Here is a 16,375-nt window from a genome sequence, read left to right on the forward strand (position 1 = left end):
TAAGGCAAAAACGGGCCATGCAATATGTAGACCGTCATGGCAAGTCGTGCTGATTGCCTACTTAATCGTATAAGAGTTTGGGCTTTTTCTTTCGACAGAACCTCTTGCCACATTCCGTTCTGGAACTGCGTTTTTACCCAGCTGCGGGGGGGTATACTTAAAGCTGGTACGGGCCCCATGAGAGTCAAATCCGTCGCCTCTCTGGTAGACCTCAGTGCCTTCGAAATCCAAATAACCTGGTATCCATATCATCACAACTCGATTATGGTTACCGCAAGCATTCAGAACTTCGGATGATTCATTTCGCATATATTTGTATTAGCTTCATATTTTTACAATTCTTCCTGGAAGGAAGTAGGGCAGCGGAGAGAGTGTGTCTTTTGTCTTGTATTTCCAATTTGTCGGTTTGCAACTTATTATGTATATTGGCTTGTCCACTTTGTAGTCCCTTCCAGGTTCCCAAAAACTGGCTCTCAAAGATTGAAAAGTAGTTCCAATAAACTCATACTTCCACTTCCTTTGGAGTTGGGATCACCAACAGGTCATCCACGAGCAGTGACCACGCGAGAGGAAGGACCGAACTTTCCCCTGCGGACCACCTTTCTGCCCGTAAAAACTCCGTCATATTTATGGAATGATGGCAATAACTTTTGAAATAATTTTTTTAATCAAAAAATGTATCAAGTTCAAGTTACAAGGCTAATTTGTTGTCACTTCTTGATTATCTTAAACTTTTTTCTGCTCACAACCTTCCAATGAAGTTCAACTTCAGTTTTTTAAATTTCGCCCTTTATTTAATTTTTGTTTAACAGAATCTACACTTATTTACTCACACAAACATATCCAATTTTATTGGGGTTAGATAAGAAAAATTTTGAGAACGTTTTTTCCCTTACTTTATTCAAACAAATTGAACTCGGCCACAAAGGCAAAATAACAATTTACTGCTTACAAGAATTAGTTGTTACTTAATGTTTAAACTATTTGCACAAAGTTTGTTCCGCTGTTATTCCAACACAGTGATATTCTTCACATTGAACGATCCCACTTCAATACAAGTGTCTTGCCTGTGTAATGTAACTCAATGCAGGAGAACAGATATTATTATTAAAGAAACACATTAGTTCTAGTATGTAACTATTGTAATCGACTGTTATTGAAAATAGTTCTTAACCGAATCCTCTTTACTACCCTTAGTCTGTATTTACATGCATTTTATCAAATAGAGGGGTGATTATAACATTAATTATTACATAGTGTCCTTTGGTTGAACTCCGGACTCAGCTGATTGCTTGGTTATTGGACTAAAGGTTAAGTTAGTACAGGGTATTAAGCAATTCTTCATGAGAAATACAAATAGGGTTGATTAGAAAGATGATTTATCCTAATGTCGGTTAATAGGTACGTTACACCTAATTGATTGCGTTATACCGACGATAAGAGCCCCCAAGTTAATTACGTTATTTGGCCGATCCTTATAACCGTGACATTTTAAATGGCCCCAAAGAAAAAAGTTACATAGACTCAAATCAGGTAACCAAGCTCCTGTGGGTTGATCAATCTATCAGGCGTGTCCCCCGGATGGCGGATAGGGGAACGGCCAATGTCCTCTTGAAGCATTGGTTAGTGGGGGTTGATAAGGATGGCTGCAATTTAAAACTTGCAAGTTCAGATAAAAAAACCTCTGCCGTGGACCAGCTTATCATACCGTAAACTTCGGGTGAACCTTGGCACTGAGGGCAGCAATGTCCTGGGTGACCGGGGCGGATTAGATGAGCGAGGATCTGTAGGATCGTGTGGTGAGGCCACTATAGACACCTTCCAATTCTCATAGAGTGGCGCACGCCTAAGAGATGCAAGGCCGAGGAGAGGCTCAGTTCCGAGCGGTCCCGTAAAGGTTCACACTGTGAATACAGACATGGCGAGTCTGCGGAACTTTAGCTGGAATTGTCCTTACCAACCGAGTACAATTTCTTATAACTTACCTATGATCCTGTCAACTCCCTCTCTTCGGAGAATACTTAATTGTCTTGTCCAAAGATCATATTGTAGACATCCGGCTGGCTCTGATGGGGGCTGCAGGGATATAGTCATCATCGGGGCGAGTTGGGAGAGCGGAGGCCCCCCCTGTGGGTCAGATGGTGAGGCCACTTTAAAAACCTTCCAAATCCTAAGGTGGGGTGCGCGCCGAAGAGATGCATGGCTGGGTGGGAGTCCAGTTCCTAGCGGCCCCGTTAGGTTTCACCCTTATCCAATGAACATAGGTGTGGCGAGCCTATGCATACCTAAGCTGGAATTGTACTAAGTCCCAAGTGCAATTTGTCCAATCACCCTATCCTTGATGAATTCCGACTCCACGGAGTGTCCTTGAAATTATCCAGCATCCTGGAAGAACCCATCCTAATATCCTGTAATTACCTAAAGACTAACCTGAATGGAAGAGATAAAGAGGAAAAGGAAAAGAAAATAATGAAGACGAGTGACTTTGAAAACAAGGTACTCCAGACGGGTGATAATCCCGCTGTTGGTTGCGACCGGGTGAGAGCCCCTATGGCCAACGTTGGCCCAGAGGATACTGTGGAAGGCCAGAGCCACTTCGGACATAGGGAGACGTCCGTTCAGATGGAGGAGGGGACAAGGAGGGGTGAGAGATGGGGATGAGGGGGCGATGGGGGAGGAGGTCTCTGACGCCTCCCAGGAAGAGGTGCCCCATCTCGCGAGTATCCCCCAGGTGGGAAAACGGGGGAGGGTAGAGGAAAGCTTCTCTCCCATGAATGAGCGTAGGGCCCTGGAGGAGAAGGTGGAGGACCTGGAACGAGTCGTTGAGATAATGCGTAAACCAAAGCAGGAGCTCTTGGACGCTGAAATGGCGGTCAGGAGTGCTCTGTGTACGGTTAGACGTAGGGAGAAGAGGGATGAGGAACGGGAAAGGGAGCGGGAGAAGCTCCGCGAAGAGGTGAGGGGGCTGCGGAAGTAGTTGGAGAAGGTCCAAGGAGGCTGCAAGGGAGGGATGGAAACAGCCACCTGTGCCACTCAAACGGACACTCCGGAGGAAAGACGCACGAAGGAGCAGCGGGAAAAGATTCGCAGCCTCGTCGCTTCTTGGGAGCTGATGGAGGCTCTTCGGGAAAGATGGGAGGCAGGTCTGTTCCTACAGACGGAGGTGTCGTACGGAGACCTCATGTCGGAGGGGTACCAGAGCGACTTAGGGGTGATAGTGGGGGAGGAGAGCAGTCCGCTCAAGGAGCAAGTGCTGGCTGGGCTTCTCGAGCTGGCGGAACTGGGGGGCGAGCACAAGGCGGGGACGACCCCCTTCCTTGTGCAGACCTGCCGGTTTCGCAAGGGGGTGAGGACGAAGGCCCTGGAGCGCCTCGTCTTTTTCTGCCAGATAGGTGGGGACATTGGTCCGGAAGCAGTCTTTGTAGCGCTGAAGGAGCTCGTGGGAACTGCCCAGAGGGAGGGAAAGGACGAGGGTGGTCGTCCCGCAGGTTCCGGGATTGGATCCCGGAAAACTTAGGAAGCTGGGGAAGCTTGCTGCAGAGGGAAGTGGTGTAAAATTCTATTTTTATTAGCAGGAAGAAAAGAACAAAACGCAAGGAGCGGGAAAGAGCGAAGAGGAATGGGTCATCTTCATGGCGAGGGAGGAAGGCACCTCTTACTTAGATGCCCTCAGAAAGGTGAGACAAGTAGTTGCTAAGGGCGGCCAAGAGATGAAGATCAGCACCGGCAGGGAGATGAAGAAGGGGAAAATGCTACTGACGGTGCTGAAAGGAGGAAAGAACCGGCAACTGCGTGATTTGCTAGCCAAAGACTTGGGCCTGAGCAGAGTAAGAGAGGGTACAGGGAGGTCGGCGGCTCTCCAAATACACGACCTGGACGGAGTCCCTACTGAGGAGGAAGTGGTGGCTAAGGTTGCTTAGTCTCCGTCTAAGTTTCGGGAGCTGTCAAACAGCCATGTTTCTAGTAGAGGGAGAGGCGGTCAGGCAGGTAAGGAGGGTCACCGAAGTGCAGGTGGGCATCTCCAGGTGTCGACTGAAGGAGCGGCGAGAAACCGATCGCTGCTTTAGATGTTGAGAGAGGGACCACAGGGCGGGGGGACCAGGGTGCGGGGGGCGAGCACGAGGCGAAGGGGGGATTGGAGGCCGAGGAGAAGACCGTAGTGGGGAGAAAACCGAGCGCTAGGGGTGAACTTAAAGCCAAGGGGAAACCCAAGGCTGGGGGTAAGCCTAGAGTCAGGGAGAGACTCATGACCAGGGGAGACCCTTGACAAGGCAGAAGCCAGAAGAGGTAGAGGTGAAGAAGGAAGAGGACGGAGGGTCCAAGAACTCACCGACCACCAACTCCCTTGAGTCGCTGGCAACTACTGACGATAAGGCAGGTGGGGGAAAGGCGAGAAAGGAGTGACCGAGGAAGGAGGAATAGGTGAGACACGGGTGAGTGGGTGTAAGCGAGCGTGTGTGCGTGGACTGTTAGGATCCAATGGCGGCGGACAGGGAACTACGGTGCCTACAGATCAATCTTGACAGAGGACGTCTCGCGATGGACCTCATGTTCCAGGTGATTAGGGAAAGAAACGTCGATGTGGAGCTCGATCAAGATCCCTGCGTGGCCGACGGGAACTTAGTACGGGATAGAAGCGATAACGCCTTCATCTGGCAAGCGCCAGGTGTCAGGGTGAAATCGCTTTACCGTTACCGGGGGTTTGTGGCTGCGGAGCTGGATGGGATCACTCCCGTCCCCGTGTACTTTTCGCTAAACAGGAGCACCGATAATTTCACGTTGTGGCTCGATCGGCTGGGGGGTTACGTCAGGGCACGCGACAGCAGGAGGGTCTTCATCGCTGGGGATCCGAACGCCAAGAATGCGAGGTTCGGTTCTGGAGTGGCAAATGCTTACGGACCGGTCCTGGAGGAGTTTCTGGACGCGGCGGAGCTCGTTCCCATCATCGGGAACGAGTGGACGTTCGGAAATAGGAAAGGCAGGTCACTGTTCAACGTAACCATTGCGAAAACGTATGTGAGTGGCTGGGTGAGAGAGTGGCGCGTCGAGGTCGGAATGGAGAGCGGGAGTGGCCACAGGTACATCTTGTATTGCGTCAAGCGAGAAGGGATGGGGGCGAAGAAGTGAGAGTGAAAAAAGGTGGATGGATGACGAGCACGAAGGGTCTGGAAAAAATGGGCGGGTACGTGAAGGAGCGGGACCGTCTGGGGATTGTTCAAATTCCCGAAGGAATAGTTCGGGACTTAAGCGAGGCCTGTGACGAATACATGAGGAAGCGTGGCAGTAGGAACGGGAGAAAGAAACGAGCGGTGTACTGGTGGAGCTAAGAAATTGCAGAAAGAAGGAAAGCAGGTATTAGAGCGAGAAGACGATGGACGTGAGCGCCAGGAAGGGGGAATGCGAACGATGCGAGTGCAGAAGCCGAATACAAGAGACAGCGCAAGGCCCCCAAAGAGTCCACAAGGGACGCCAAGAGAGACGAGTGGAAGAATGTTTGTGCCGAGCTAGAGACAGACGTCTGCGGACTCGGGTACAAAATAGTGACCGGAAAACTTGGCCGCTTTACGAACGGTCTATTGCCGGAAGCAGACATGCGGAAAGAAATGGACGCGCTGTTCCCGGAGAAGTTGCGAGTAACGTGGGAAAAGGTACGAGTGAGATCGAATGACGTGCCTCGAGTTACGACTGAAGAAATCCGACAGACCGTCGGGAGTCTCAAGAGCCGCAAGGCTTCGGGACTGGACGGGCTACCGAACGAGGTGTTGAAGCTATACCTAGGGGCAGTGCCCCAGGGTATAGCATGTTGCGTTAATCGCATCTTGACCTCGAGCGTGTACCCTAAAGTCTGGAAGAGAACCTGACTAGTACTGGCAGAGAAATCGAAACGTGGGCAGAGGTCTCGTACCGACCTATATGTCTCTTGGACGGACTCGGGAAAGTAGCAGAAAAGGTGGTCAAGACCAGACTGCTGAATGAAGCGAATGCATTGGGAATGGTGAGTGAGAGTCAGTATGGGTTCGTCAAGGGCAAGAGTACACTGGACGCCATGCAGGCCGTCATGCGGATAGTCGAGGGGATCAGGGGGAAAAGTTACAAACACGCGGGCTTCTGCGTCATGGTAACAATTGATGTAAAGAACGCCTTTAATACGGCGCCTTGGGATCATATCGTCGACGTGATGAGAAGGGCCAAGGTGAGCGGGTACCTCTTGAACGTAGTTCAGTCGTACCTGCAAGATCGGTTTTTGGTGTTACCTGACGGGGGAGTTCGACAGATGTCGTGTGGCGTTCCCCAAGGGTCCGTCCTGGGCCCCGTCTTGTGGAACCTCTACTACGACGGGATACTGACCGTCGAGTATCCGCGAGGGGTAACTCTGGTGGCCTACGCGGACGACTTGGCGTTGGTGGTTTCGGCGAGTGACGGGGTAACCCTAGAGCCGAGGACTAGGTGAGCCATGGAACTAGCCGCCGACACATTCGAACGTATGGGGCTGAGCATAACTACAGAATAAACCGAAGTGGTGCTGTTGGCCGGGCGAAGGAAAATAAGAAGTATGAGTCTGAGACTGGACAACGTCTCGTACGAGACGAAGGAATGCGTGAAGTACCTATGAGTGTGGATAGACAGAAATACTCGTTTCGGCGAGCACGTACGCCGGATTGCTGAAAAGGTCACTAAGGTGATAGAGAAGCTCGAAGGTATACTGCCTAAAGCGAACGGTTTGGGGTACGAAAGGAGGAGGTTGATGGTGATGGCAGCATCCTCGGTCATGCTGTACGCGGTTCTGGTCTGGCGAATAGAACTGGAGTACGGAAGGTACACGGCCATACTGGAGAGAACGAATCGTCTGCTCGCGCTCCGGGTGGCTAGTATCTACAGGATGGCACCGACCGATGCTGTGCTGGCATTGGCCAAAAAACCTCTGGTGAAAATCAGAGTGAAGGAAAGAAGTAACATGTGGGAAGGAAAAAGTGGAGCGAAGGAATGGGTAATGACCGAGTGGGAGCGGAACTGAGAGAAGTACAAGGGTTGGATAAAGACCTTTGTACCTGGGATCCGCGTCTGGTACAAATGTAAGTGGATGAAGAGTGGGTACATGTTGGCTGAGGTTTTCACTAGACACGGCGTGTTCGGGAAATACCTGAAGCGGATACGAATGGAGAGAAGTGCGGAATGTTGGTTTTGTAGCGAAAGGGAGAACACACCGGAGCACACGCTGTGAATGTGTCCAGAGTGGGAGAGCTATCGCGCTGAGACAAGGGCGGGGGGACTCGACCTAAACCGAAGTACTATAGGGAACGAGCTGGTGGAAAGTAAGAGCAAGTGGATTGCGTTTGAGGGTCTGATAGAGAAAATCTTGAGGGTCAAGATTGCAAAAGAGAACGAGAGGAAGAAGAGTGGGTGCGGAACCGTGTCCGTACCTAGTCCGAGGAAGCCCTGATGATATTGCTGAGAGGTAGTTTCGGGGCAGAAGAGGGGAGGTGGGTTTAGTGGGTAGGCGGCCGACATAATGGTCGGTCGAATCTCATACTACCCGGTCGTGGACCAGGCCGGGTTACTTAAGATTCCCCCTCCTCGCAAAAAAAGGTAACCGAGCTGTTCGCTCTATTTCACATCGCAAAAAATTGGCATTGCCTCTTTTTTAATTAAAAATTGCAATTTCTGGAATGCGATTTACTTCACTTTCAAAAAATGCAGAAGACCTTTATATTATTTTTGTGTTTTTATCAATTTTAATTTCTTTGGATACCGTAAAGAAAATAATTTTTTTCTCGGAAAAATTTCGTATCTAATCCTAATAAAAATAGATATACAGGGTGACCCACTTAAAACACTCCACCTGAAATATCTTGAATGGAATTTGTTTTCGGAAAAGAATCTTAAATGAGACGATGGTCAAATGGAACATCAAATAAAAAAGATTTCAATTTTTATGTTTTTGAAAGTTGATGAGTTTTAAAGGGGCCACCCTGTATATATATACGCCAATAAGAGTAGGTTTCATAAAACAATTCGAAAATAGCGGGTGACATTTTAAAAACTAAAGTTGCAGTTCCTACGAATGTTATAGGGTAAGAAAAAAAAATTAACAAATCAAAAAGTTTACCCTTATTAAATAAACTAGGAAATTCTTTCCATTGCAGGAAACTCTCAAGGACTAGCCCAATCAAAACTTCAAATTCAACCCTTTCTCAATTCAAGTAATCTTGGCTTTGACCGCGGCTGGTGCCAAGAATGACACTCTTTTAGAGTTCGTTTCTGCCCTTAATTTACCCACGCAAGAAACGACTGAAGAAGCCCTTAAGTATGTTTTTTTTACCATTGCGCCCTTGCTAAACTCCTGTTGTTGCAGAAATTTCTTTATTTTGTTAAAACAAAAATCCGACGACTTCCAGTTATCCTCAGTCAATAAATTGTTCGTGAATAATGATTTCCAAATTCTGGACAGTTTCAAAAAGGGAACCATCGAAAATTATGACGCCAATATCGAAAATATTAACTTCGCTAAGGTACATTGTTGAGTTTTCTAATCATTAAAATTATTAATTTGAGTTTTAAGAGGGTTGAAGCAGCTCAAAAAAATAACCAATGGGTAGAAGAGCACAACAGCAAAATCAGGAACATAGTCGATCCTAATAATATCGATGGTTCTATCAGATTGTGCCTGGTTAACGCTTTACATTTCAAGGGTAAGAAATAATAGTTTTCTGTCCATTTGAAGTACCAAAAGTATTTAGACACCTGGAAGAACGAGTTTTCGTATATCAAGGGGACATTCTATACAACCAAAAACAAACACTAAAAAAGTTGATATAATGAATATAGAAGAGTCATTTAGGTACTACGCATCTCCAACGCTTAAAGCCAAATTTTTGGAGATGCCATACCATGGGAACAATATTACAATAACCATCGTCCTCTCAGACGAAATCGAGGGGCTTACAGCCACAGAAAAAGACATATATCCCCTTCTTAAGCCCCAAAACTTGGAATATGAACATGTGTCTGCAACTCTGCCTTCTTTTCTTGTTGAGAGCAAGTATGATTTGATTCCCATCTTACAAAGAGTAAAAATAAGTCTCATCTTTGAAATTAGTTTTTGAAAATAGTTTTTCTTTAGTTGAAGTTGAAAAAGGTGTTTAGTGATAGTGCGTATCCTAGTGGGATTTCTAGTGAACCTTTGACGGTGTCTGAAGTAATCCAGAAGGCCTTTATTAATGTAACCGAGTGTGGAACTGAAGCTGCAGCTGCAACTATCGGTAAGTGATTTTTTTGGGATTCTTCATGTTTTTGCTGCTTTCAATTATTTTGCATTTTTGCACTCTAAATTTAGAACCTGAAATATTGCGAAAATGTTAAGTACTTCATGATGAGTGTTTCTTTGATTAATGTAGCAAAAGTTACTGCACTATGCACGTTTATTTCCGATAAGTAGCACAGTTCACACTGTATCGTTGGGAATAGAAAAGAATCATTCTCTTTTCAGTTTTAGTTGTTCTATTGAGAAAATCAGCCATAATCGAAGCGAGGCCCATATTTCGAGCCGACCATCCGTTTCTGTTTTTTGTTATTTGTATTAATGTAATTTTGTTTGCTGGGATAATTAATTTAAACATTCACAATTAATATTTGGATCCCGTTAGTTGCTGTTGAAAGCCTTAGTCTTTAAGATGAAGCATTACTGGCACAAACATAGTCAATTGCATAAGAAACTAACCGGGAATGTAAACAAAGCTCTAGGCAACTCAACATACACAGCGATCTCTGTGAATGTAACCCACTTTTTTTTTGCGAGGAAGTGGGAATCTTCTCAAGACACCTGGCTTCGACGTGCAGCCAGGTAGTGTGGGATTCTACCGACCATTATGTCGCCCGCCTACCCACTAAAACCACCTCCCCTCTTCGCCCCAGTATCGCCTTTCGGTATTCCTTCAGGGCCCTTTCGTCTCTCCTCGCGGACTATGCGTCGCCGAGGTTGCTCGCTACTCCCTCACTCTTCCCGATTTCCGTTCTCTCTCTCTCACACTCTTATCCCACATGATCTTTCCCACCATTCTTTCAAATGCCATCCACTTCTCCTCTGTCTCCACCAATTCACGCCCTATCATGTTTCGGTCCAGGTTGAGTCCCCTCCCCCTGGCCTCCACACGATACCCCTCCCACTGCGGACACTCCCACAGCGTGTGCTCCGGGGTGTCCGCCACGCACTCTGTTTCGTCCCCACAGAACCAGCAGTGTTTACTTCGTTCCACTCCGATTCTTCGCAGGTATTTACCGAACACACCGTGCCCAGTAAATACCTGTGACAGCACGTAACCCGGTCTCGTCCACTTACATTCGAACTACTGCCTTATGCTGGGTACGAACACTTTCATCCTTCTATCGTACATGGCCCACTCTTTCTCCTATTCGCTTATCATACAATCGCTCGCTTCACTCCTTGATTTCTTACCTCGCTTCCACACCCTTCTTCTCTCTTCCACTCGCAGTCTCACCGGCGGTATTTTAGCCAACACCAACACCGACACACCCGGAGCCGTTCTGTGCATACGCAACCCTGATTGCGAGCGATCTGTTTGCTCGTTCCAAGATGGCGTTGTACTTTCGGTACGTCAGCTCGGTGTGCCACACCGGAACCGTGTACAACAGGACCGACGCCGCCGCCGCCACAAGGACTCGCCTCCTTTCAAACGTCAATCCGTTTAATCTGGGCAGGATTCCCTCGAGTTTTCGTAGAATCCCGCCCACCTTGTCGGCAGTTCGGCGGATGTGCTTGCCGAAGCGAGTATCCCTACCGAACCACACTCCCAGGTACTTCACACATTCCTAACTTTCGTACCTGACACCATCCACCCAGAGACTGAAGCTCCTCAGCAATCTTCTTCCCACCAGAAGCACCATCTCTGTCTTGTCCGTAGCCATGCTGAGACCTTTGACTCGGAACGTGTCGGAGACCAGTTCCATGGCCCCCCTAACTCTTCTCTCCAGGGTTTCCCTGTTCCTTGCCGTCACCACTAACGACAAGTCGTCCGCGTACGCTATCGGAGTGACGCCCTCTGGATAACCCACTGTCAGTAGCTCGTCGTAGAACAGGTTCCACAGGACAAGACCCAGAACGGATCCCTGAGGAACACTGTTGCGACTCGTGTCTGCCAGTTCAGTACTTGTTCAATCTACCATTGTTTTATTTATAAATTTTTAGATTAGTTAGTTTAAGTTTAGACCTTATGTTACGCCCATGGGCAGCTCCGTCTATTTGACCATATGGTTGGATTTCCCCGCGTAACAGCGACCATTATCCGCATCTGTGGACGGTATACCGATAGAATTCCCAACCATTTTGTTTTATAGGCCCTAAAAGGCTAGGTCCAATTCACGTCCCGCCTAGCCCGCACAATACCGATACTCCAATAAAGAGATCCATTCGTCCTTTATCTGGTTGTTACGCTTTGATGCGGTAGGTAGGCAATAAGTCACTAATTGCCCTCTTCTCGGGGTACGTCCATGGGTGTTGAACCCAAGCCGTAGTACTTGAGGAAAATGTGAAGCTAACAGCTCTCTTTTTTTCTTGTTACCTTTACCATCCTCGCTTCGTGATACGTTACGTTCACGGGACTGCACGGGACCACTAATACCGTATAGTGGCTCGATCCCGGCAAAGTCGTAATCTTCCGTGTCTCGCGATATTTGTAGTTAGCAAGCCGTTGTTAACATTTTCTATTGTCAATAAATCGTTGTTATTGTTAAAGAGGTTTTGGTGCCTTTATTTAAAGCAACACAGTGTCTCTGAGACTGCGAAATCAGGGTGGTCCTTCAACATTATCCAGTCCATTGCCAAACCTCAGTATAGTGGGTCCTCCTCGTATTGGACACAAACGTATGCACGTTAATTACTTCACGAAAACATTTTGGTCACTTCGAACCGGATACCTTTGGATTGGATCAGAACCTATGGAACATAGAAAATCGAACACTCTATAAGAAGTAAGGAGTGGAAGGGTGGACGCCAAGAGAACAATTGATAATCCCGGTGAGTCAGTTCCTTTTATCACAAGTTGTCCTTTAAAAGTTACCTAAAATCTAGTAATTTTGATTACCATTTCCTACTTTAAATAGTCATATGTTGAATGAGATTGTCATGATTGGTTAATTTATGTTTCACGATTTCTAGTATTGAAAGAAGGTAAAACTAGTTAATTTCACCACACGTATCTTTCAAATTGAAATTTGTTACTTAATAACGCATAATCAGTATAGTTAAACATGCCATTGAAAAATAAGAAAGGAAAAGTCTCGAAATGATCCGAAAGGGATCTAGGCTCGATAGAATCCCTAACCGAAAGTGGTGAATTTCGAGAACTTTTACATGCTCGAAGAGTTCTAGTCGAGCGTTTGTCTCGGTTTGAGCAATACCTTCTCCATAGCGAAGATATCAAAGAAATCTATCAAATAAAAAATCGTCTCAAGAGCGTACAAGTAGATTTTAATGAATTCGATAAGGTCCAAACACGTTTGGAATTTGTAAATTCAAGGGAATCGGAAAATCGAATAGATACTGAATCAGCCTACTATAGTATAATTTCAGAAGCGGAACGGGTAATAGACACAATTAACAAAACGCATGACGGTAAAAACATTCAAATAGGTACACCAAAGCCAATAGGAAGTATAGGGAAGTTACCAGACTTAGGGTTACCCTCCTTCTTTGGAAATTACGAAACGTGGTTCAGTTTCAAAAATATTTTCGAGTCATTAGTTTACAACAGAACCGATTTGAGTGAAACAGAAAAACTGCTGATTTGAAATTATGTTGTAAGGGCGATGCATTAAAACTTATAGATGCCCTTGACATAATACCCGAAAATTATACAATTAGTTTCAACTTGCTACAAAAGCGATACGAAAACAAAAAGGCAGTTGTTAATTTTCATGTTAAAAATTTACTCTTTAATTTACCGAATGCGACAAAAGAATCTGCAGCAAATATCAGAAAATTAATAGACGCCGTTCAGCAGCACAAATCAGTGTTAGGAAAACTAAAATTACCCGTAGAACAATGGGATGCTTTATTAAATCCAATAATATTAAGTAAGCTTGATGAATATACTAATCGGGAGTGGGAACGGAAACAATGTAATACTGAGATGCCCACTGTTGACCAATTGATCGAATTCTTAACTAAGAAATGTTTTGCATTGGAAGCGGTTCGCGAATTTCCAGTCTCTCATTCACGAAAGCGTGACAAAGATAACATAGAAACCAAAAGTCATGAGAAAAGGAACGAATTCCAACAGTCTAAAAACTACTCGTATTCTTTAACGGAAAGGATTAGTAAGTGTCATATATGTAATGAGAATCATTTCATATATCAATGCTCTCGTTTCATTCAATTACCGGTATCAGAAAAGTACAACGAAATTCGAAAACACAAACTCTGTAGTAATTGTTTACGCGTAGGACATCTGAAACAGGACTGTAGGTCAAGTGGTTGTAGGAAATGTAATCAGAAACACAATACCGCGCTACACTACGAAAAGCGTCAATCAGTCGAAAGAAGTCTAAATCCTAGTAACGTCCACAATAGCGCGGCTCCATCACTCGTAGATAAGCAAGAAATATCACAAGGTACATTGTCAGTAGCAGCAGCTCAAGTAAACAATGACGCGAGCGAAGCGGGTGAATGTTCGTTAACCCTAACTTCATCTAATGTAGATAGAAGCCAGGTATTGCTGTCCACAGCCAACATCCTAATTGCCGATGAAAAAGGCAATTGGCATAAGTGTAACGCATTGCTCGATTCAGGAAGTCAGTCAAACTTGATAAGCAAAAGTCTTTGTAGAAAGTTAGATTTGAGTTTCAAAAGGATTAGCATGCCCTTGTCAGGTATTAGTCAGACCATCACGAAAATCAGCCGACAAACTCATACTAAAATAAAGTCTAAATTTAACAGTTTTGAGGCTAATTTGACATTCTTGGTTTTGCCAACACTAACGGAGAACTTGCCTCTATTCAAATTTTCTAAATCAGTGCTTAAGGTTCCAAACTATATCAACTTAGCAGATGAACATTTTAACGAACCAAAGCATATTGATGTTTTATTAGGGGTAGGTATATTTTACGATTTACTAGGTTCAGGCAAATTAAGACTAGGAGATAAGCTACCGGTATTACAGGAAACATATTTAGGCTGGGTGATATCAGGAAACCTCGCAATTTTTGAATCACGTAATTCTAAGACGATTTGCAACTTGTCAACAAATATCTCAAATAAAATGTTAAACGACTCGTTAACTAAATTTTGGCACGTTGAAGAGTTTAAAAATTCCAAGTTCCTATCAAAAGAGGAATCATATTGCGAGGAATATTTTACTCAAACCACGACCCGCGATGAGGATAATAACTTCATAGTGAAGTACCCCTTCAAAATTGACAAGAAATTGAAGCTCGGAGATTCAAAGACATCAGCGTTAAATCGGTGGAAGTATCTCGAGAGAAAACTTAATAAAGATGAAGAACTGAAAAAACAATATGTGGGGTTTATGACCGAGTATGAGAACTTAGGCCACATGACGCGCGAAGGGTCAATCGAAGATGACGACTCTAGGCAAAATGATGGTTATTTTCTTCCTCATAGGGCAGTTATAAAGAACTCAATCACCACGAAATGCCGCGTGGTGTTTGACGCAAGCTGCAAAACTAGTTCGGGAATTTCGCTAAATGATATTTTGATGGTGGGCCCGGTAGTACAAGAAGAGTTATATGCTATTTTGCTACGTTTACGTCTACGAAAAATCGTGCTGAGCGCAGACATCAAGATGATGTATAGATGTATTAAGATACAGGAAAGTGAAAGAAAGTATCAAAAAATATTATGGCGAGCGGACGCTAAAGATCCGATTAGTGTCTACAAGCTCAACACGGTGACATATGGCACATCAAGTGCACCTTTCCAAGCCACGCGTTGTCTGGTAGAATTGGCAGATCAAAATAAGAACATATACCCTCGAACATCAGAAATAATTAAACATTCTTTTTACATGGATGATTTGTTAACTAGCGTGAATTCGGAAGCAGAGGCTTTGGAGATCTATAAGGAACTTAGCGAGATAATGGGCCAAGCCAATTTTAAGCTGAGGAAATGGATTTCTAATAGTGAAATAGTAGTAAGCAAAATTTTAGAAGCGAACAATAACGAAAATGTTGACAATTTCATTCTCTCGCGTAACAACAAAGAATTAAAAACATTGGGAATTTCTTGGGAACCTAAGCAAGATATTTTAAAATATCAAATCAATGCTAAGATTGAGTCAATACGCGTAACGAAAAGAACGATCCTAGCAACAATCTCTCAAATATTCGATCCCCTTGGACTAATCGGCCCAGCATTGATTAGAGCCAAGCTAATTATTCAAGCATTATGGAAGTTACAACTTGAATGGGACCAAGAGGTTCCTAGTGATATGAAACAATGCTGGCAGGAATTCATAACACAACTTGCATGCCTGAATGAATGCCAGATTGACAGACACGTAATGGTAAGCAACGCGGTTCATGTTGCATTATATGGGTTTAGTGATAGTTCCGAGAAGGCTTATGGAGCTTGTATTTACATAAAATCGGTAGATAACCTGGGCAATCATGAACTTCGGCTTCTAACTGGGAAGTCAAGAGTAGCTCCAGTTAAAAAACTGACGGTACCTCGACTTGAGCTTCTAGCGGCTCATTTGTGGGCCGAGTTAATGCATACTATTAAGCAAACATTAGGGATACCTCTTTCGCGAGTAAAATACTTTACAGATTCAAACATTGTGTTGGCTTGGCTAAAGATGGAACCGTCTAGCCTTAAGACTTTTGTTGCCAATCGTGTAGCCAAGATCTTTATTATATTAAACAAAGTGTCAAATTAATGAGCTCGACGAGGTTTTTAAGATGTCACAACACATGATGATTGCACCTTGTTGCATTTCCAAGAAAAATAGTACTTTAAGTGCTCAAACACACAACTTTTGTGACTTTTCAAACTTTGAAGCTCGATAACTTCGGCAAATGAGGACCAAATTTATTAAACAAAGTGTCAAGTTAATGAGATCGACGATCTCTTTAAGATGTCACAACACATCATAATTGCATCTTGTTGCATTACCAAGAAAAATAGTACTTTAAGTGCTCAAACACACAACTTTTGTGACTTTCCAAACTTTGAAGCTCGATAACTTCGTCAAATAAGGACCAAATTTATTAAACAAAGTGTCAAGTTAATGAGATCGACGATCTCTTTAAGATGTCACAACACATCATAATTGCATCTTGTTGCATTTCCAAGAAAAATAGTACTTTAAGTGCTCAAACACACAACTTTTGTGACTTTTCAAAC

The 16,375-nt window shown here is 44.8% G+C and overlaps 1 protein-coding gene across 1 annotated transcript; it reads left to right on the forward strand.

The window, feature by feature from the left end:
- Window positions 1-13,145: 13,145 nt before the first annotated feature.
- On the forward strand, window positions 13,146-15,782 carry LOC136346724 (uncharacterized; the record flags this gene model as incomplete). The annotated part of the gene is made up of 2 exons (XM_066296089.1): window positions 13,146-13,332; window positions 13,459-15,782. Coding segments are annotated over exons 1-2 (2,511 nt in total), but the record flags the coding sequence as incomplete, so codon positions are not given.
- Between the last annotated feature and the right edge of the window lie 593 nt (window positions 15,783-16,375).

Source organism: Euwallacea fornicatus, chromosome 24 (genome assembly GCF_040115645.1).
Source record: "Euwallacea fornicatus isolate EFF26 chromosome 24, ASM4011564v1, whole genome shotgun sequence".
Taxonomy (NCBI): domain Eukaryota; kingdom Metazoa; phylum Arthropoda; class Insecta; order Coleoptera; family Curculionidae; genus Euwallacea; species Euwallacea fornicatus.